The sequence below is a fragment of the Sarcophilus harrisii genome, chromosome 1 (assembly GCF_902635505.1).
Source record: "Sarcophilus harrisii chromosome 1, mSarHar1.11, whole genome shotgun sequence".
Taxonomy (NCBI): Eukaryota; Metazoa; Chordata; class Mammalia; order Dasyuromorphia; family Dasyuridae; genus Sarcophilus; species Sarcophilus harrisii.
In genome coordinates, this window is record NC_045426.1 from 593,020,046 (window position 1) to 593,044,547 (window position 24,502).

Consider the following 24,502-nt stretch of genomic DNA (forward strand, 5'->3'; position numbering starts at 1 on the left):
TTTAATATATCTTGTTTATACACAGTTGTCTACATGTTATCCACCCCATTAGACCTTGAGCTCCATGCTTTCAAGGAGTTTTGCTTTTCTTTGGATCTCCAGCACTTAGCACAGCGCCTGGCATAGATGGAGCTTAATTTAAAAAAAAAAAAAAAAAAAAAAAAAAGCCTTGTCGATTTGACTTCAGACTTAATTTTTGTATTTTGTTTGTGAATAATATTATTCTGAAAAGTGGTGCATAGATTTCAGTAGACTGCTGGGGGGAGGGTTACATGACACACAAAAAAGTTTAAAAATCTGGGCTTTAAAATATCCCCAATAAAGGAGGGGAAACAATTTTAAGCACCATCTATGTATCAAGCACTGAAAGAGGCACTTTACAAATATGATCTCATTTGATCCTCAGAACAACCCAGGGAGGTAGGTGCTATTATTATTATCATCTCCATTTTACAGAAGAGGATATGCAGACTGATTTGCCCAGGATCATATAGCTATTAAGTGTGTGAAGCTATGTTTGAACTCAGGCCTTCCTGAAAGCAGGCCCAGTGTTCTATTTACTGTGCCACCTCAAGAGCCCTTCCCTCAGCCCCTCTCCCAGATAAATTCAAGAAATAAGCAGACTATTTAGCTGACCCCACTACAAGTGGTCAATACTGATATCTTTACGCACTCATACTCTTTCCCCTACTCACTGCCCCGCCCCTTACAAAGCTATATAGGTGCAAGTTTTCGGGACTAAAGAAAATGAAGCTTATGAAGAGAGTGAAAAATGGGATCTATGACTAAAACAAGGTAGGTGGGAGACAATGGATGGAGTGATTAGCTAGAATTAAGTAGAGGGATACACGGATGAGAAAAAGAACATAATACTATATGGCAGATAGCCATTGAGTGACTGAAAGGAAGACAGTTACAATCCCTAGACAGGAAGGACTAAATTAAGAATCACAGGGTGTAATGAAATCCATTTATTCTTTTTGAAAAGCCCTCAGAAACCTCAGTAATCATAAGGGGGAAAAAAAAGTCAAAATTGCAATTAGAAAACTATCGTGTTAACTTCAGAGAGATAGTAGCCGCCACAGGTAAGCAAACTGAATAAAACTGAGTTTTAGTAACTGAGAGAAGCAAGGGATGGTTCCTACTTGCGTGGGAAAGAGGCTCGCTTGTTTCCAGCAGTGGAGGAGGACATATGGACCTCTGGAGCTGAGATGCTGCCAGTGCTGCCTGAAGAGCTAAAGTCAGCCTCGCTACCTGAAAAACAAAAGCAAACAGGGGAATATGAAGGAAATTGCAATGTGAACATATGCAGACTGGGCTTGGCCAAAGCAACAACTCCCCGGGGTTGCGTCTCCCGAGGCTTGTCCATGGGCAGTCCGGTAGTCAGTCCTTCCTTTCTTTCTCTGTTTCTGTTTCCCTGTGTTTTCAAAGTGCAAACACAGGCAAGTGGCAAGAATCCAACCTCTTCCAGTCTTTCAGCATTCTGAAGAAAGCAGACAAGTCAAGAAGCAGGCACAACTTTCATTGCCTAAGGCATAGTTTAAAAGAAGATTCAACTCAAGTCCTGTACATTTCAATCTTCCAACACTCTCACCACTGAAATAAGAATTTCCTTCTTTTATCACGCTCCCTCCCCAACCAAGTGTTAGAATCCCTTTCTCTGCCAGCGATCAATTGCCTCCCCTCCCTTTAACTAAAATGAAAAACATACTTATCAGTCAAAGAGTAAGAGTTCTCCCCCCGAAGATAGTTTCTCTTCAGGTTGTTATAATACTGGGGCATAATTTAATCTGAAACATTAGGATTTAGACACAATGCAAATAGTTAAAAAGCAAGTTAGTAACAATGTCTGGACTCCAGATAGCTCCTCTGTTGTTAGTACTGAAACGGCACTATCTGATTATGACTTTCCCTGGCTGGTAGTGTCTTTTTTTTTCTCCCTGGGTTCAATTCTTTAAAGGAAAACTGCTGCTTTTCAGCCTAACTTAGTAGAATGAATGTAAGGTTTAGAATTGTGTGAACCTGTAAAATAAAAGTGAAGTTGGTAAATTGGTGGTGGTGGTAGTGATGGGGTTGGGGATAGAGGAATGTTGAGGGGGATGAGAAAGGGGTTAAGTGCTGGGGCTTTTGCTTATATTAAAATTATCATCATATCTTTCTCTGAGTACTGAGCTAGCTGGAGTTAGCTCAGTAGTCAGAAAAGTATAATGAAATCCCTAGCTGGGAGTTAGGGATATCTTCCTGTGATTGAAATAAGCTATGTGATACAATGATGAAAATGTAGAGGCCATGTAGCGCAAAGTAATATTTTGAAATCATTATAACAATAATAAAATTTTTATATAAAATCTCTCTGGTTAAGAGGTAGGAAAGAGATATAGCAGTATGCCGAGCAGCGAATGCAATTGCCAAGACATACAAAAAATAATGAGATCTCTATATAGTGTGTATTTCTTTCAAAAGTAGATAAACTGACATTCATAATACTGAATTAATTTAACTTTTTTTTTTTTTTTTTTTTTTTTTTTTTTTAGTACTTTGGCCTCAACTTCATTTTCTGAAAAATGGAAGTGATGATAGTACCACCTACTTTATAGGGTAGCTAACAGCATGATGGATGTAAATTGTTTTTGCAAACTTTAAATTGTTATATTCAGCTGTCCATGTTAATGGGTGAGGTGCTGGTGGTGGGCCTGGACCATGAGGTGGTTCAGTGGGAAGTTAGGAAATAGGAGAGAGAAAAATAAAAGGCTCGGATAATCCACAAAATAACCAGCTCTTGAATAACCAAGAGATAGGTGGGGACAAGTTACAGCTAGACTAGACAAAAGGTACAGAGCTGCCTTTATCAACTCTGAATACCAAAGTGAAGGGGGCTATACTAGAAGGACAGATTCTTTCTCCTTTCATCATCTCTTGGGAGATCCAAACACACTGTGGGGAAAAAAAAGATCAAGAGAAGACCTAAGCAGAGATTAAATATTAATCACAGTTTTCAGGTTGGTAAAGCATTTTTTGTTTCATCAATCCTGGGAATTAGGTAGTACAAAAATTATTAGCTTTATCTACAGGAAAGGGATATATGGCTTGCATAATTAAGTGACTTGTTAGAAAGGGTCAGACTAGGTCCTGAATTCAGGTTTTTCTGTGTGTAATTTATAGGCCTATTTGATAGCTGTGTGATCACAGGTTAATCCTTGGGTCTCATTTTCCTCATCTATAAAATGAGGCAGTTGGACCAAATGGTGCCTTTCAGATTTACATCTATAATACTGGGATCCTAAATCCAAGGTATTTCCTTCTACCACATCAAGATGACATTCATAAACTCTTCTCCCATATCTCAGAAAAGGGAGAAAAAAAGTATGAGATTACAAAGACTCATTTCCCAAAGACCACATCTGCTCTGGTTTTCCAAAATATTTGCAAAGCAAGGGTCTTGCTCTTTAGAATGTGCTTGAAGTTGAGATAACCAGATAAGATGGAGACTTGATTTATTATTTACCTATGAGTGATATCTTGGCAAAAGAGGAAAATCTAAGAATTTCAATGATTGTAAATTTATAGCATTGACAGCAGCATACTCTGAATAACCTCATTAAACCTTCCAGATATAAGATTCTATTACTAGATGGATTTATTAAATGAGAGGTATTGTCCCATTTGTCTAAAACAAATTCTATGGGCATGGCTAAAGAGCAGGGTTGTTGTTATTGTTGTTTTTAAGCATAATGATTAAGAGATAATTGGTTGGTATTCAACGAACACTTGTTAATGCTCAATTATGTATAGTGTGTTATGTTAGACCTGGGAAAGATACAAAAACAAATTCACTGGCTCTTGCCCTCAAAAACTTAAAATCTAATAGGTAAGAAAAAACCAGGAACACAAGTAAGGGGGACAAACTGTAATATGTTAAGTGCATTAGAGAAATAGAGTGCTGGGTTTAAAAGAGAAAGAGGGACCACTACTGGTGGGGAAAGGAAGAGATGACAGTGGGGTAGGATCTGGAAGGCTTAATGTAGAATAAGTAAAACTTCAGAGGTGGATAGGGAAGGGAAGAAAACATTCTAAGCATGGAGGTCAGCATAGAGTGAGAAAACATGGGCCTTCTGGTTTGGCTAGATCAATAATGTCAAACTCAAATAGAAGAGGGGTCACTAAAAGTTACATAAACATCTGCTAGAAAATCACAAATTAACAATATCTCTATTTTTCTGAATTTTTATTTGTTAACCATTTATTAATTACATTTTAATTTGGTTCTGGGGGTAGCACTTATACTTGAAAATTTTACAGGTGCATAAGCTCATGGCAATGAATTTGATACTACTAGGTAGTATGTGGGAAGGATGGATAATGTGAGATGAAGCTGGAAAGGGAAGATCCTGAAAGGCCTGGAATGCCAAAATAAATTTTTTTTTGGAAGGCAACCTGGGGCCATGATAAGTTTTTAAGAAGTAGAGTAATATGACCAAAGCTATGTGTCAGGAAGATTCAATTGTGGGGCTTAGAGATAAATTGGAGTGATCCACTAGAAGTAGGAAGAATCTGGTGAAGAAGGAATGGTTTAGGCTGAAAGGTAATCAGGGCCTGAACATTGCTTACATCCTTAACGTAAGTAAACAGAAGCCCAAATACCATAATTTAACTGTCTGCAAGAAAATGAGAAACCCAGCACAGGAATAGACAAGTCCTGAAAATCCATTATTACCTCATCATTCCCCTGATCTGCCATCAGTTGTAAGCCCTAAGGTATAAATTGGCTCTACAACTATATTATTATTGGAGCTCAACATGCCTCATGTATTTTCTGGGCTATCATTTTGTACTAGTATTTTTCTAGTTTATGCTCAGCACATCTGAAAGAGATTGGTAACAAAAATCAATCAATAATAGACCAACAACTAATTTTGTTGTTTGGTAAGAGTAGGGGGAAATGATACTAATTTTAAGCTACTTTAGCCCCTTCTGTTAAAATGTGTGAAACATTTCTGTTTCAGATGATAAAAATTGTTTACATTTGCACAGAACCTGATAGTTTACAAAGCACCCTTAACATCACAAGTGTCATCTCATTTGATTCTCAAAACAATTCCATAACATGAATAGGGTGGGTTATTCTCCACTGTAAAAATGAAGGAAATGAAGTGCAGAAAGAATCACAGATTTATCCAAAATCATTCAGACCTTTTAGAGACAAATTAGTTGCAGACAATACTGCATCATATATATATATATACATACACATATATATATATATATATGTATATATATATATATATATATATATATATATATATATATATATTCCCTCCCCTATATAGCCTTCCTGCTCTGTATTTCATATACTCATTTAAAAAGAACACTGGTGAGGATGTTTTAATATGGCAACTGATTCACTATCTTGATTTACTGAACAAAACAATGAAATAAATGAACAACATTTCCTTGTCTATGAATGAGTAAAACACAACATACATGATATCCCTGTGAACCTGTATTCATTTATTACATTAGACCTTTGCCCATTTCCCCAGCTGCTTGTGATGAGTCTACCTCCACAAATTATCAGGCGCTTATGTAGGTGATTCCTGCATTGTCCCGGAAGGTAGACTATTTTACTTGTTTGTTTGTTTTTTTCTCCCCCAATCACTAATCTGTGGATCAGTATCAGTGTATAACTGATTTAACTACTCCATATATATATATATATATATATATATATATATATATATATATAATTTTTTTTTTTTAACAAGGAAAGGTTTTTTATTTTGTTTTGTTTTGTTGCTGAGGCAATTGGGATTAAGTGACTTGCCCAGGGTCAAGGCAAGGTTTTTTTTTTTTTAATAATATCTTTTTATTTTCAAAATATATGCAAAGACAGTTCAGCATTCACCTTTGCAAAACCTTATATTCCAAACTAATCTCCCTCTCTTCCTTCCATTCTCTCACTTCCCTTAGACAACAACAAAGAAAGTCTTTATTTTTCATAATCTTACTTTGATAGACTTATGAGCACACTGATGTTAGTTTTCCTTCCAAGAGTATAGTTTGGAAATCCCTCCATTCCTGTCCAATCTTGTCTATGTTCTCTTGCAAATATTTTGTACCGAAAAGTTCTGATCTCATGATTTTTCATATATATATATATATATATATATATATATGAAATATAAATATATAAAATTATATTTATATAAATTTATATTTTATATTTATAAAATAAATATATTTACATGATATATATTATATATAATGCATATAATATATATTTATAGAATATATTTATATATATTATATATGAAAAATACATGAAATATATATATTTAATTTTTCAGAGAATGTGGCATTTCAGAGTTTGATGCTATGTAGTATTACAGAATCCTAATTTTTGATTTGTAAGGATCCTAGAGTCTCTTCCAACAGGTTTATTTTTTATTTACGGAAGCTGCGGCACAAAAAGGTAAAGTGATTTGTTCACAATAACACAGGTAATAAGTAGCAAAACTAGGATATGATTTCAGACTCTTTAGCTCCAAATTTAGTACCTTTTACATTGTACCACAAAAGAATATGTAACTAGGCTTTCAACCAAGTCTGAAGCATTTTGTGTGCCACTGTGGATACAGAAGGAGATTTAACTCTGGGCTGAAAGAGAGAATGCTGGGGTGAATGCAATATGACTCTGTATCCTCCTGAGGGATGCAGTTAGTCCCAGAGCATCCTAGGCAAGAGTGTAGTTCTAAAGACTCTTTAGCAGAGACAAAAATTGAGAAAGAAACTACAGTTATCAAATTAAACTACATTAGTCCACACAATTTCAGGAAGAAAGAACACAAACAATCTAGTTTTCTGCTATGTTTTTATTAAAAAGTCTCTAAAGAGGAGAAATGACCCATTTTCATTGAAAAAGTCAAAATACAGTCATTAAGGAATAACTGGAGTGGTGGACAGATAGGAGTAAAAGTGAGGATTTATTAAATGCTTATCAGCTTCTCTTCTACCGCCCAACAAGATTGCAAAATGGACCTCTTTGGGTGAGAACTGGTTCATTCTCTCTCTCATTAAGATCTCATCTCTTCCTACTTAAAATGCTCATTCGATTTTGTATATTTCTTAGCATATTTTAATTTATATAACTTCTTTGATTTCTATTTGCTGTTTTCTTGGTTAAATAGGTTTACTCATATCATTATCTATAATAGTCTTTTACATAACCAGAATTTGGTAAAAAAGAACTAAGTTGAAGGATATAATCTACCTTAAGATTAAACAGGGAAGTAGTTAACCTTCTGAATCAGACTCACATCCCTAGACTAAACCAATAATATTTGAAGAGGAAAACAGACAAAATGTTGGCCTGATACTCCTTTGGTAGATAGGTGATGGAAAGAACAAGTGCCCAACTATGGCCATTAACATGGGCCTCTCAAGATGGAAATTACAGTCTCTTTGGAGAGGAATGGGCCACATTCCAGAGATATCTATTTGTGCTATTCATGAACTATTTTTATATATTTAGATAACCATGGGGCATACCCATTATTCATGATCATACATATCTTGCAAATATTAATGGTTAAAAATGGGGCTTTTTACTCCTGGGATAAAATTGGGGTAATTCAAAACAGCATAACATTTCCCAAAGGTGTTCCAGGCCTCTTCCTCCTGCTTAATTCTGTGATTCATTGTTTGTGTATGCTATCTTGGGCAGCTGGTATAATGCAATTAAACTGGAATTCATGACTCCCTATGGGGTCTCATAACTGAATATGAGGATTGTGAAATTATGAGTTATTATCAGTAAATGTTTGATTTGTTTACCTATTTTATACCTAGAGTCACATAAAAATTTCTTGAGCAAAAAAGGGTTGTGAATGGACAAAGTTTAAGAAGCCCTGGTATAATGAATAGAGCACTGGATCTGAAATCAGAAAGCTTCATCTTCCTTAGTTTAAATCTGACCACTTAGCAGCTCTGTAATCCTACCCTTGTTTGCCTCAGTTCCACATCTATAAAATGAGCCAGAGAAGTAAATGGCAAGCCACTCTAGTATCTTTGCCAAGAAAACCCCAATATAGGGTCACAAAGAGTCAGACATGACTCAAAGGAGTAAACAACAAAAAACAAAATGTGTACACTATCTGCTCAAGATATATGGACCAGTTCAGTGGATTGTTCATCAAAAAGCATTTTACTTTTACTGGCCTTTTTTTCTCTTGAATTCCCCATTTCATACTCTGAGTGGTAGAGTGTTAATATATTCAAGAGTTCACAGAAGAGATTTAGTTAGTTTACTTATCTAAAGTACAGTATAATTTGTATTAAGAGATACTTGCAAATCTATGCTTCCTTTTGTACTGAACATACTCCTAATATAAAGTGTTTTGTAAAACACAGAGAATAATATTTACCCTAGGGAGTAAAGGCAGGTATCCCCCTCTTTAGGAACTTTGTCTTGGGATCTCAGTGCCAAAATAAATAAGTAAATAAGTAAATAAAATGATACTAAAATATGAAATACTATGTGCTGTGCGTTGTATAATGTCTGACACATAGTAGGTACTTACTAAATGCTTGTTGCTTACCTACCTGCATGGTCTATTAGACAAGAAAAGTAATCTGTCGGCTAAAAATTCAATTTGCAGATTAGAGAGGCTTCCCCATGAGAATATTATCACATCTGCTTGTATCTGGATATTATTTAGTCTTTGTACTCAGCTGCCACTTTATATTCTGTCTTTAGAACAGAAGAATCTGAATTTTGCTCATTAATCTACTAAGTAATTAAGGTGCTTTATAAGCCTTTAAAAAAAATTCTAAACTAGGCTAGCCATACAACTTCAGGAAAAAAGAACATAAAACAACCCAGTTTTCTGCTGATCCTTATTTAAAAGTCCCTAGGGAGGAGCAAGGACCCATTTGAATTGAAGGAGCCAAGAATAACTATTAAGGAGCAGCTGGAGTGGTGGTCAGACTCGTAATTATCAGTGGCTGCTGCTAAAATGATTTGGCTTTAATGTAGATTCAATAGACACTCTTAGCTACAAAGGGGTCTGGGTAGCATTCTGATATTCTGATTAATGTTTCACAGCATAAAGAGCTGTTATTTGCTGTCTCTCACTGAATTCTCTCTTTATGGATTCAAACATGAAAGGAAATATTTGAAAAAAAGATCAGTGAAAAGTAGGCAAAGAGATTATTAAATAAAGAACCAGAGAAAGATCATTAAACAAATCTGTATGGAACAGCTGTACCTTCCTGAAAAACTATATGCATAACTAAATATTTTCCTTCCATTACATGAGCATATTAGATACTTTACTTCACATTGTTCCTCCCCAATCCCCCTTGAAATCCTGAGCTTTCCTGCCTACCTGCCTCTCTATATCTCCATTTGAGAAAATCCTTTCCTATGACAAGCTTCAGGACAGATACTCTCTTATAGAAGCTTTCCTTGTTTCCACCAATCAGAAATTATTTTTTCCTCCCTTCATTTGTGTTTAACTGGACCCATTTGAGGGGTTTTTTGTTTTTTGGTTTTTTTTTGGCAAAAGATATTGGAGTGGCTTGCCATTTCCTTCTCCAGCTCATTTTACAGATGAGGACATTGGGGCAAACAAGATTAAGTGACTTGTCCAGGGTCATACAGTCAAAAGTCTGAGGCCAGATTTGAACTCTGTGAGATGATTCTAAGCTTGATATTCTATCCATTGCACCATCTAACTGCCCTTTTCCTTCCTTGGACATACAGAACTTTATATTTCATTCATGACCTAAGCATTAAAATTATTTGTGCATATCCTCTGATTGTCAAATGTGTGTATGTGTGCACACCTTTCTCTTTGTTTCTGCCTGTTACACACACAAATACTAGACCAGTGTTATCACTGGAGTAAGTAGTGCCAGTGAAATAGTCCTGCTAGTTCATATCTACACTTACTCTGCCAAAAATTTATGGTGTTGGAGTTTCCTGAGGCCCCGAGAAGTTGTTGTATGACCAGTAAGTGTGAAAGAAAGAACTTTAAGTCAAGGACAAGATTTGAAGATGTATTCTTTATCCCTATACCAGGTCACTTCTTCCTCTCTCCTTTACTAAACTATAAATTTCTCGAAGACTTGATACTTTTATTCATTTCCAAATCTCCCTGAAAACTTAGCACCAAAGCCCTGAATAAAAGGTGTTTAATAAAAGGTACTATTTATTCAAGGCACTGCAAATATAAATAAAAAAAGTGAGACAGTTCCTGTCTTCAAGGAGATAATATTCTGCTAAATACTAAACGGGATCAAAAGAACTATACACAAACCAACAACTAATGTAATTAATTGTTTTTGTTTTCAAGTTGCTACAATGATATATAAAAAGAAAACAGACCACAGATAATAGTATCACTTGAAATAGACTTGGAATAGGACACAGTAAATGTATCTTGTTTGTTGTCTATTAAATCATTTGATTTTACTTTATTACTCCTTAGTTGGTATACTTATTTGTTGTTGTTAATGGTTGCATTTTACAATTTAAAAAAAAAAAGCTTTTAATTATTATTTCTAGAAGGTGGATATCCCTGACCACTTGGATTAAATAGCAGAATTTGGGAATGGGAAGGGGCCTTAAAGAGAATTTGACTCCTCATTTTACATATGGAGGAAATGAGGCTGGCAGATGTGAAAGGATTTGCATATGATCATACAGGCAAGTAATGGCAAAACTGAGAGTAGGTTTCCTACCTCCCAGGACAGCTCCTTTTCCATTGAATAATCTCAAAGGAACTACTAAATCCTCTGAAGTCACTAAGAATTTATTTATATAATAATAAATTCTAAAATAAGAACTTGAAGTTACAAAAGAACAAGCTAAGATGACAGACATAGTACTGACTTTATTTTTTTCATGCTATCTCTCAGTTTCCCAAATATATATACTTTATGATGAACATAATTTAATCTTATCTTTCTAGGCTGATTCAGAATCATGATTTTTGAATATTAAATCTCATCATATAATTTCACATAAATAAAAAGTAACAGATAGAGGAGTGAAGCTCAGTATATGCTGACCTGAAGGAACATTAGAAACTTTTGTTAAGTCTGATTCTCTTAAAATCAAATCTCTCTTATTATCTTAAAAAGTGATTTGACTTTTCTTCCAAAGTGGAATGAAAAACACCCATCCATCTCTATACACCAACACACACACACACACACACACACACACACACACACAAAGTGTGACAGAAGTCAAAAGTGACAGAAGGGAAAAAAAATGAAAGGCTTAATTGTTGACAAACTAGACAAAACCATCATACAAAGACTGGCAATATTTATTTATATAATAATAAATTCTAAAATAAGAACTTGAAGTTACAAAAGAACAAGCCTAATTCTCTCTCCAATCTTTATCAAGTTTCAGGATACAGAAATGGGGGCAAGGAAAAAAAAAAAGGCTGTTAGGGCATTCAGCTTAATTTAGAAATGCCAATTCTCATTTAGCACTTCCTACCTTTCTACAGCTGCTCTGAGACAATAGCTTCAAGAAACTGCAGGGTTGAGGAAAGGTTTTTGGAATAAAAAAGAACAGGGAAAAAGTATTCATTCTCTTTACAAGGATAACTTTTCTACCTCTGCCTTTTATCCCTTCCCTGTTACATGCCCCCTGACCCTTTCCCATCATTTATATTTCCCTTCTGTGGCATATTCCATTGCCTCTCCATTGGCCTCTTTCACTCTGCCTACAAACATATCCCAGTCTCCTCTGAGAACTGTAGTACTTCTCAAAATAGCTTTCACTGGTCAAATATGGAGTTCCAAGTTTTATTTCAGGCTCCACCCTTTAAAAAAGAACAATGACAAACTGGAATATAGCCAGGGGGAAGTGACTGAGACCAGGTCATATGAGGTACTTGAAGGAACTGGAATGTTGAGATTGAAGAAGATAAGATTGTTGGGTGTTTGGGGGGACAGGGGTGGGGGGAGGGAAGGGGGAAGAAGCCAGAGAGAAATAAAATAAGGGAGAAATGGGAAGAAGAGAAACAATGATAGAAGTCATAAAATGTGGAGGATTGAAGGGAAAAACTAGATCTACTCTGCACAACTCAGGAGATCAGAACTAGAATCAATAGGTAGATCTAATCTAATAATAAGTAATAGATAGATACTATATGGAAACAAAACTATTTTGTAATGTAGTGAATTGTTTGACTACTATTGAAAGAGAAAGATGATCACCTGTTGGTAATAATGAAGAAAGGATTGCTGCATGAACTGGATGACCAGTAGTAAGGATTTAACTTGCCTGAATGGTTACAGCAGCCTCCTAAATGTCCCCCTGCCACCAGACTCTTCCCTACCCCAACACACATACCACGTCCATTGTACACACAAGACAATTCATTCTTCTTAAAGCATTCCTTTGATCATTATCACTCCTCTGCTCTGGAAACTTTAATAGCTTCCTATTGTCTATCATACAAAAGCACAGATTCCTTAAGGAGCATTTAAGCCCCCCCCCCCCCCCCCCCCCCCCCCCCCCACCTCATGCCCAGGCTACCTTAGCTTTACCTCTCAGTTATCTAAGAAAACTAAAGTACTTGCTATTTTCAGAAATTGCTTTCCTCCATTTTCTTGCCATTGGTTATGCTGTTACCTCCTCCAAGAATTTCTTTTCTCTCCTTCTACATAGGTACCTCTACATATTGAAATTTGCCCATAACTCAAGCCAGCTTAAATGTCACTTTTCCCATAATGTTATCCTTGATCAGCTTGTCTACAGGTGCTTTCTTTCCCCCTTAAACCCCTATAGTAGTTCAGTTGTATAAATGCATGGGACATTTATCACATTCTTCCTTGCTTTTGTTGTCATTAGGGGTCAGCTCTTTTCTCCTATATTACATTATATCTCAAGGATAAAGACTTTGTTATAAACCTTTGTACTGGCTGCTGCCTTTAACACAATGCCCAGTATAGAGTAGATGCTCGATAAATATTTGTCAAATGAATGAATGATTTCATAAAATATTAATGAAATAGCATGCTAATTAAACAAGGGCTCTGTGACCATAGTCTCATTCTAAGACAGTAAGACAAAATCTCCTGTGAATCCATGCACCCAACAAAGCTCAAACATGTTTAGGACTGGGAAAGAAGTTAGAATTAACATCTATCAATGGCCACTAATGGCAAATATTCCTAACATTTTATCATATTCAAACTTTGAGTAGAGAATAGCTTGGAGAAGAGGTGATGATTCTCCCTCCCCCACCAACCTTTTTGGAATATATATCAGCAAATAAATTTTTAGCATACTTGTTGATTGATATCATGTAAGCTCAGTGGGAAGGCTTTGAGGTATACTAAATAATGAGCACTGGATTTCTAAAATTTACCTTGGAGACTTTGTGAGTCTTATACAAAGAAGAGCTCTTGCTTTGGTAAATATGATTTCCATGTGGGTAAGAGGTGTAGGTTAAGTGCTGGTTTAAAACTCCTTCCAGAGTTTATACTTCAAAATCTCATGATTATCAATGTAAAAGATTTTTCTAACCTAACTGCACACTTAATTGTGCTTATTGTGCTCAGTACTAAATAGTTATTAGAATAATCCATAGCAGAGAAAATGGAGGGAAAACTATTTTAGGGCAAAAACTGCGCAAGTTTATAATCTTGTACTATGGGAAATTCATGATTTTTGTTTCATGCTTAACCTACACTATGGGATTTTAGTCTGAATTTTTTTAAAAAAATATTTTGATAACTGCATTTCAATCTAATTGGTTTCCTTATATAAATTAAAACATTTTTCTGAGAAAGAGTCCATGGAATTTATCAGATTACAAAAGGGATCTAGGACACCCAAAAAGATTAAGACCCTTTGATTTAGAACAAGGTCCTTAGAACCTTACTATCTGTAACCAGGAATCAGTTTTGAAGGATAGTTTGAAAGGCATATTACAATATAGTAGTCCTCCATAAACTTATTTTTTTATTCAAGAGGAACAGAGCCCTTCTATAATTCAAAAAGATATTTTCTCACATTTTACAATGATTTTCTTAAAAATTTATCTTCCAACTCTTCATCTACACTGTATGCCCCCCTCCCCCCTGCCCCTTTTATACAAAATAAATTGCTGATATATATGCTTTACTTTCCTGGTTTGTCTTTTTTTTTTTTTAAAGTGTACTTCAGTGTTTTTAGATTAATTTGCTAACTCCATGCAACATCAATGAAAGGATTCAATTGAGGATTTACAATCCAAGGGGAACAGTAAGAAAATATTTTCTGTGAAAAGTTTTACATTTTGAACCTAGTAGTCCCCTGCTTTCCATCATATGCAAGAATTGCCTTTATTTCCATTAAATTTAAAAAAGCATTAAGCACATTTTACATATAGATCTTTGTGTTACATTTGGGAGGAGATGATAACCCTTGGAGAAGTCATTCAGAAAGTTCTAGGTCTGAGGTGGGAACACTTGAATTCAAATCTGACTTCAGTTACACTAGAAGTGTGATGGTGGGCAAGTCACTCAGGCCCTCTTTGTCTCAGTTTTTTCATTTGTAAAATGGTGATAATAATAGTATCCACTTCCCAGAGTTACTGAGGATAATTGTAAAGCTCTAAGCACAGTGCCTGACAAATAGTAAGTGCTACACAAATGTTAGTTTTTATTTGTCACTGTTCTCATTTGTAAAATGGCATGATTGGATGTGATAACCTTTAGGTTGTGTTCCTATGCCCCATCTGCAATCTCACAGAGAGACCCCAGGTTCTGATTTAAACAAATTTTTAGTTTTGTTATATGAGTTTCATCAAGTGGAAGCTATGAACTTGTAAGGAATTTTTCATATCAAGACATGCTACTAGTCTTTTCATTAGCTAACCAAGAAGGGATGGCCAAATCTCATTCAATTAATATTTATTTAACACCCCTTGTGTACAAGGCATAAAGTGGGGATTAAAAAAAAAAGGCAAAACTCAAACCTTAAGTTTTGCCCTTAAGGAGCTGACATTCCAAACAAATCTTGACTTAGTAAGAGAATCAGTCTATGCATGATGAATATAAACACTTTTAGAGAACTGATTCTTCAATATTTCAAGGTTCCAAGATTACAATGGCACAGGGCCTCCCTTTCTGATTTTAAGTGAAACCTCTTCATGTCTGAACAATGATCATGGGCAACTGTAGCTGAAAAAAATGACCAGGGGGTAGTCAGCCCTTTGGAAAGAACCCTTCTATAATTAACAGATCAGTTCTTGAAAAATAAGCACGAAACATTGTTAGGTTCATATTGGAAGACTTTCCTACTTGGAAAGACCTTCTAGATGTTTCATTAAGATTAGCTTGACTCCACAATAAAATAGTAGAATTTTTTTTGGTGTTAAATTTATAAATCAAGATATTTCAGATGGTGATAACAAAGTAGCACAGGACAATGGACAGAAAAACTAGATTTAGAACTAAAGGACCTGGGTTTAGCTCCTTTCTTAATGGGGTAAATAATCAAAAATAATTCAGCTACCTACATTTGCCACTGCTAAACACTGCTAGATGCAAAATAAAAATAATAAATCTCTACTTTCAAAAAATGCCCTATCTACCCTCTCTAACAACTTTGTATTTATCTATCTTATCTTTCTCCTGTATATTTTTAATATATACTTTTCTCTCAGGATAACATGTAAGCTCCCCAGAGAGAGGAGTTACTTTATTCTTTCTTTTTGTACCTCTAGTGCCCAGTAGAGTACCTGGCCCAAAATAGGGGTGAATAAATAATTGTTGATTGATTAAAAGCAACATAAATCCTACTAACTCACTTACTCTCCCTGAGCCTCAAATGCCTCATTTATAAAAAGAGAGGTTTAAAATGCTTGGCCTCCAGGCTCTTTTTCAGCTTTAAATCTATAATCATATGGAAAGCAAACCAAATATCCTATGCTGTTTACTTTTTCAGCATTTACACCCATGAAAACTTATGGAATTGGGCATACCCTATGTTTTTTAAAGATAATGTTATTAAATGTGTTAAAAAAACAAAAGTTTGTCAAATGGCCATGTAATAATAGCATGAGCAAGTTATGATTGCAGTGCCCATGATTTATTTCAGCAGATAAGATGGGAAAAAAAGTTCTACAATGGCTAATACATTTTAGAAGCAAATAAACTAAGCCAATCTAGAATTCCAAGAATATGGGAAAACATTTTCATTTTCCCCAGAGATAACTTACTATCATGCTCTTGCAAAAGGCATTCTGAAACTATCAAAAAAACACTTTTAATCAAGTTTCAGAAATAATTACAAGTAAATCACTCTCTCTTATTTTGTTATTGTTAAAAATATTACTCAAATAATACAAAAATGAGGCTAAAACCAAAATCATTGTAGTACAATAGCGGCTCAAAGATCTAAGTTATATCACTAATATCAGATAGAAGAATGGCTTTTTGAGAATAAGGGATTGTTTCATTCTTTGTCTCTACATATCAGCACAGAGTCTGGTATTTATTAAATACTTATTAATTGATTGATTAAAATCTAAAATCCTAAATCAAAAGTTTAATATATTACTGCCTACTTTTCAAAATAAAGATTTTTTTTTACAAACTACTGAATATTAGTGATGCCTTGAGTTTTAGTTATAACTACAAATTAGAGGTATCTATCTACGTTATGATGAATATCTCAAGCTGAGAGATAGCTCTCTCTATACACACATGAATTTAAACAGCAAATTCTGGAGCAATTATAGTCTAGTGTCTCTCTCTTTCTCTCTCTCTCTCTCTCTCTCTCTCTCTCTCTCTCTCTCTCTCTCTCTCTGTGTCTCCTCTAAGTCTCTTCCTCTCTTTTCTTTCCCCCTCTCCCTCTAACCCTCTTTTTCTCCCCCCATCTCAGAAAATGCATTTTGGAATGAATTAAATTCCACATAATTTAAGGGACTAGCTTTTCTGGTGACAGGCTGTCTCTGCTGTAGACAAACATTCTCCTATTTTGGGGAAATCCTTTATATCTAAAATTTGCCTTGTTAGAAACTTCATCTTGTTGACTAATTTGTGTCTGTCATATTAGAGATGGAAAATTGGCCTTTTTCATCCCTCAGTGACTCTTTTATGTGATCATAACCCAGGCTGACATCTACTCATATGTGAATTGATGAGAGCCTGCCATAATCTGAATATGAGGTTAAGTAGTTATATCTTATAGGATTCAAATGACAACTCTGTCACTGAACATTTTAATGACTTTGATCATGCCACTAATCTCAATGTATCTCAGTTTCCTCCTATGAAAAATTAAGAAATTGGACTAGATCATTTCTGAAATCTTGTCTACTTCTACATCTTTGATCCTATCCCTTCTCTCTGTCATAATCTGAGCAAAGTCAAGAAGACCATTACCATCACCTCCACAATCAATTATCGCCCCTCACAACTCTTCCCATCAGAAGCAATTCTTCAGGACCTTCAGTCCAAGGGCCCTGTAAGTAACACAAGTCTTGTCTCTAGGTCCACCCTTCCCCCAATTCTTGACCCAATGTGGATACAGGTAGTATCACTGGAACTATCATTGCTAACATCAGCTGCTCACTAAATGTCACCATCTAGTAGGCAAGCTTGCTAAGCAGAGACCACTGTCTAAGATACCAAGCATAAATTACTAATGAATAGCAATGTCACCCAGACTAGACAGATCCAACTACCATCATCTGGGAGAATAATCTCAGTGAATATAGGGTTGTACAGAGGCTTTTTCTGCAGGCCCCAAGGGCCAAGAAATAAAAATCCTCAGTGTCAAATTCCTTGCTACTATCAAATGGTTCAATATCAGAAATGGATACATATACAAACGCAAAAACACATATGTAAAACAATATGTGGATATACACATGTTTACATGTAGTATAAGTAATCCCATTACACATACATACACATGTATAATTGCTTTATTGCTGTATCCTATAGACTTCTCTGTAGCTGAACTCTGATTTGTATTCTGTTTCCATTATTAGAATGTGTGGTCCTGGTGAATAGGGATTGTCTTGTTTTTCTACCTATAGACCCAGGCTTCTGCACATATTACATTCTAAATAGGTGATTTTTCATTTCTGACCTGATGATCATTTCATTGCAGACCTGGATGGCCCCCAAAGATATGTCCTTATCTTTTGGGTGAAGGGGATCTGGATGTATCCTCATTCTCTACTTTTATCTCTCTGATCTAGTATCTAAAGTTATATCTTCTCTTATTCAAGATAAAATTTGTAATAAGACTAGTATTTTATTGTTATTAGTATCACTTTCTTCTGGGAAAATTTCAAAATTTTCTCAGAGTTGTTGCTGTGCAAGGGAAGGGAAAAGAGGAAGTATTTATTAAGTACCTACTATGTGCTTTACAATATTGTCTCATTTACACTAAGCTGGAAAGAACATGTAATTCCCAGTGGACTGTCATTGAAGGAGCTGTGGGAATTTCCTCCACTAGTCAAGAACATAATCTATCCATGCTTACCTAATCTGTCTTTCATTAAATTTGTCATGGAAGGAAGCTGATGGTCTATTCAAAATTTCATCTCATGAGATATGAGATAATTAAATAATATTTGTAAAGTGCTTAGTACAGTGTATGTGTATGGATCATATTATAGTTCCTACATAAATGCTAGCCATCATCATTATTATCCTTACTGTTAATAATAATGATGATCCTGACATTATGAGGATACCAATGGAGGATACACAGAGGCTCTGCACAAACCTTTATTTTGGCTATATGGTTGCTCTAATTTTAAGATTTTTGTCATATATTTCTCCAGCAATATATTTTCTACCATTTCTGTGTAACAGTTCCTCATTTGTGATATGTTAGAGGCTCCTCGTGCTCATTATATTTATTACCTTTCACAAAAGTAACATATTTTGAATAAATTTCATAATCTTGTCCATTCTGAGAATTTACATGGCAAATATTAAACCAGTTTTGACAAATCAGAAAAAATGGAAAATAATATAGAGTCTTAGAGTTAGAAGGGTCTCAGTGGTCACCAATTCCAGCCTGTGGCCATATAAGAATCACTTCTGCAACACTGGCACAGTAGAAAGAATTCAGGATTTGAGGTAGAAGACTAGGTTCAAATCTTATGACAGATACTTATCATTTGTATGAAGTTAGACAGATCATAACTTCAAATACTCATTCCTAAAAGGAGGAATTTGGCTTAGATGATTTCTAAGATTTTTTTCTACCTCTAAATCAATGAATTATAATCTATGATTCCTGATGAATGGTCCTTTATTGAAAGACTTTCTTCTAGTGAGAAAGGGATCACACTGTCTCCCAAAGCAGCCTATTCCACTTCCATTTTCTGGCTTTGCTACCATTGTTTATTTTTTCCTCACCTGTGTTAAGAAAACTAAATGAGCTTCAAAATTCCTTCTAGCTCTAAATCTATGATCCTATTTCTAAGTAATAGTGTCTTTTTATGTTTAAGTTTTTTCTTGTCTGCAAATGTCATAAGTATTCTATCTATTTCTTCATCCAGTGATGTACAAAAATCCCCCAAAGCACAGAATCAACTTTATGGAAAAATCAAATGGATCAACAAGCATTTATTAAGTACCTACTAATTGTCAGACACTATAGTAGGCACTTGAGAATACAAGAAAAATGGAACAAACATTCCCTAGGCTTAAAGAGATTATATTATTCTTAGGGTATAACAATTATAAATTTATCCAAAATAAAATTAAAGTATTTAGGGGTGTAGGGAAGAGGTAATATCCAATAGGGGAGACTGTCACGACTGTTTTTGTTTCTCTCTTTGTATTTCCAGTGCCAAGTATAGTGCCTTGCTCATAAAAAGAACTTTATAAAGACTTGTTAAATTGAATTAAATTGAAATGGTTTCATTCAGATATATATTCCTTATCCAAAAGGATAGGGAAACAACATCAAGTAAAATGCTCAACAACAAAAATGCCAGGTAGCTGGGCAAAACTGAATGATCAAGTGTTCAGCTCCCAGGAAAGCAGTTGTAAAACAATATCTATTGTACTGTAGTATAATACCTGACTTGGAACATTATATACAATAATGGGAAAGTATAGGCAGAAGTTAGCAGATCATTCACCTGGAACACTGTATGAACAAGCAGGATTGTGGGTGGTTGGTCAGGGACTGAATTGAATAGAATGCTTAGAGAGAGATAAGGTTGTCTGGAATACAAGATTTTCTGCCCCACAACTTTGAGTATAAATCTTTTTTGATTTCTTCATTCTAGATCTCAATTTTATCATTTGAAGAAAAATTGATCCTCTTCAAATTCTAAATTGAAAAATCAAAAGATTGTGGGTGGGGGTGGGAGAGTTTGTCTTTGGTATTGAAAATCTGATTATTAAATGTAAAAGAATTAAAATGCAATGGAAAAGACCTGAAAGACCATCTAGTCCAACTTCTAACTGAGACAGGAATCCCAACAAGTGATTATGTCCTAATAGACAATTCTTTTAATAAAAAATTAATAAATATATGTATAATAAAATATTAAAAGAAAATTAATAGAAAATATTTTGAATAGAAAATTCATTAACTGACAAGATGGCTCGTTCTCTTTCTTAGCTGTTTTATTTAGAAATTATTCCCTAAATTGAAACAAATTCTACCTGCACATAATTTCCACCCATATAATCTATTCTTTTAAAACTATAAATAAATTTAATCTCTATTCTGTATGTTTTTAATCTTTTCTTTCCTCAGGTTATTTCCATATGAGTTTTTCTAGACCAATTCTCCAGACTGAGCATTCCCATTATGGGAAAATAGTTTAGAGCTAGAAGATAGATTTTAGTAACTTTCTACTCCAATTCATTCATTTTGGACATAAGAAAATGATAATCTGAAAAGTTAAGTGATAACTAAGTCATGGAGGTATAGGTAAATCAGGATTTGAACTGAGGTACCTTAGCACATTCCACTAATAGTCCTTGATACTTCAGTGCCTCTTGTTCTGATAAGGTCCTTATCATCCCAGTCACTGTGCTCTGGATGATTACAGACTGTGAATATGCTTCTTAAAACATACACTACAAAACTGAACCTAATATTCCTGACATAGACTGATCAGTTCTGAGCAAAGTAGAACTATCACCTTTTTTGTTCTGGAGGTAAACTTCTACTAATTTAATATATACAAATATCATGTTTTTGTTAGTTTTTTTTTTTTTTTTTTTTTTTTTTTTTTTTTTTTTTTTTTTGGTGATCAAGACATATTGATGATACAACAAGCTTAAAGTTTAGCTAAATATATATCTTTTGCCACATGAATCATTTTCTTGCCCCAAGGATCTCTCTTAAACAGTACTTATCTAGTTACACTATTATGTTTTCCCTGATTCAATTTCATAATGTTAAATTTGACACACTGATATAATCTATTTGCCAGGTCAATTTCCAGTATTTGTGAGGTAGCATGGCATAGTATGAGTTTTATACTTTTACATACTGTATTCAAATCTGGGTCAAAATAGTAAGTGTCTGAGGCCAGATTTGAATACAAGTCTTCCTGTTTCCAGGGCAAGCACTATATCCACAACATCTATCAGCCTGTATTAGCTCAAAGGGTTGCCTGAGACTAAAATAGGATAAAGTATGTACAGAATTTTGTCATCATAAAAAACCAAAAGAATATTTTAAAAAATAAGCATTTTAAAAGCACCTACTATGTGTCAGGCAAGGTATTAATTGTTAGATATAAGAATACAAAAGCAAAAGTAATAATAATAGCTACCACCTTTATATAGCCCTTACTATGTGCTAGGTAATGGGCTAAGTGCTTCACAATTAGCTCATTGTATTATCAAAATAATCCTGGGAGATGGGTCCTATTATTATCATTCCCATTTTACAGAAAAGAAAACTGAGGCAAATAAGTGACTTGACTAGGATCACACAACTAGTAAGTGTCTGAAGTAAAATTTTAACTCTGGTCTTTCCAACTCCAGAACCAGCACTCTATTTGCAGTACCTTTTAGCTGCCCCTTGTGCTTTCTGTCCTTAAGGAGATTACATTCTACTGGACAGAGACACATTCATTCACAGATAAATATAGTACTTTTGCAAATAATGCAAAATGCTTGGAATTGGGGGAAGGTTGGCAGTTGGGAGAATTAGGAAAGAGGCAGGCTTTGAACTGAGCACTGAAAGTTGGGAGGGACTCCAAAATGAAGATGTGAAGAGAGACAGAGTCTGCTAGGTTTGGGTAACAGCCAAACCTGGATGACCAAAAAGTATGGTGGTTCTATCACCAAATTTGATAAACATGCCATTTGTGTCTATCTAAGCACATGATCAAATGAATAATACTTTATTCTTCCATGGAACTTTTTCATCTGGGGTTAAGTATCTTATCCAGGGAAGTTTGCCAAAAAGTATAAGGGGTCATAGAATTTGAAAATTGAAAGGGCCCCCAGAAGCCACCTAACTGAATTCAAATCATAGTATCATATATTTAGAATCCAAAGGGACATTTTAATTCTAAGTCACAAATCTAACCTTCTTTATGTCATGATCCTACACTGCTTCTCAAAAAGATCTTGATAGGTTGGAACAATGAAGCAATTTATTAAACTGAAGTGAGAAAAATGGTAAGTCCTTTACAAGGGTTCAAAAACTAACTTTCTAGATATAATATTGTCAATAAGTATCTCATTTGATCCTCACAAAATCCCTGAGAGATATGTGTAAAATGTTTAATAGAGTGTTTGGTACATAGTAGGCATGTAAATATTTTTGTTTTTCTTTCTTCCACATATTTATTTTCTCTGTTACCCTATATCCTTTGAAGCTACCCCAATTTTCATGTTTCTCATATCACCAAATGAAGAAAATGATCCAATTTACATCCCCTTTCTCACATACACATACATATTTTAATTTCATTTTCCATTCCAACCCCAGCCAAATACATATTCCACAGAATTACAGAATCTTGAGATGAGAGGAATCTCAGTTGTCTTTTGGTCCAAGTCCCCTCATGAAATCCAAAAGACAAAAGAAAAGTGAAACAGGTTAGCTTAAAATTATAAATATATTGGCCTGTCATCTTTTCCCCCATTTTAGTAGACCTTTAAGTTATTTGGGCCTTCTCTTGGGCAGGGTTAATATTAATGAAGATATTAAATCCTCTAGGTTGCTGCTTTAAACTGTGCTAATACCTATTAATGGCTGAGGTTAGAAGTATTGGAGGGGTAGGGAAGCTAAGTGATATGATCTTTTAGCAATCTCAAAATTAACATACACATTCCTACAAGTTATCATCATCATCCTCATTAATGACAATAATAATGATGATGAAAGATGAGGATGAGATAATAGCTCATATTTAGGCATCACTTAAAAACTTACAGTGTGACGGTAGTGCAAGATATAATTATTCCTATTTTACAGAAAAGGAAATGAATCATAACAATCTTAAAGGCTTTCTAGAGTTACCTAGATGCTTATTTGAATAGCATATATTGAATAGCAAGAGCTAGTATCTGAAACCAAGTCTTTTGTCCCTCCCCCAATTTCCAATGAGAATCACAAAATCAGAAAAAAAAATTTTTTTCATCATAGGGCAGGATCTCAGGCCACTGAGTCCACTGAGTTTGCAAACACAATCTCCCTATATTATACACAAAAGTCCCCTATAATATATGAAAGGATATCTCTTACAGCATAGTAGTTTCCAGTATCAGGCCATAAATTAGGTACAGATTCAGAACTTGGATCCAAGTCACCTGATGTTCAGGTTTTCAGTCTATGTCATGGAGGTTAACACATCTGTGGCCTTTTCAGTAACCTGGTTTTTCAAGGAAATAGACAGGTACCTATTCTACCCAATTTGTTTTTTGCTCTCTAGGTTGGTCAGTCACAATTGTGCAGAAAGAGCCAAAAGAGATGGCCCAGTTTTCCAGCACAATGCCTCTGCTAACAATGCAAGGAGGATAAGCCTCCTTACTGTAGCAGTTGTAACTCCTCCACGTGCTGATTACCAGTAAAGCCATTTATTGATTCCTCAAAATTGTGCCCATACAACACCACAAAGGACAGGACAAACACCACTTAATAATAACTTTGAAACTATGACAAGCATCTGGCAAATGATACATAACCAATTACATCACCAACATCATTGGTGATAAAATTAGATATAATTAGATAATAAGATAATTAGAATGTCAACAAGACTGAGTTGTGCTTAGTCACAAATTTATTATATGAACTCCAAAGGTCAAGGTACCAGGAGGAATGTGATGTATGTTTATACTTTTCCTAAAATAATTACAATAGCCTTATTCAAACTAACTGATTTGACAGTCATTTTTCATATGTAATTATGCTTAGGAGAAAATATACACATATGTATATATACACATATATATCTATATATGTTTATAAATATAGTTACCTGTATCTATGTATTTGTAGACAAATGACAGATAGATGATAGATAGATAGTGT

General features: G+C 34.7%; 1 protein-coding gene across 4 annotated transcripts in view; it reads right to left on the reverse strand.

Moving 5' to 3' along the window:
* SYBU (syntabulin) overlaps positions 1–24,502 on the reverse strand; it is a 93,567-nt gene that overhangs the window by 17,441 nt on the left and 51,624 nt on the right. For 3 of the 4 annotated variants that reach the window (XM_023496456.2, XM_012541773.3, XM_031947128.1), the window contains exon 5: positions 1,146–1,254. In XM_023496456.2, the coding sequence (XP_023352224.1) occupies positions 1,146–1,254 (109 nt within the window). Of the gene's footprint in view, positions 1–1,145; positions 1,255–1,711; positions 1,925–24,502 lie in introns of those variants that run through there. The other variant, XM_031947129.1, reaches the window with a different exon arrangement.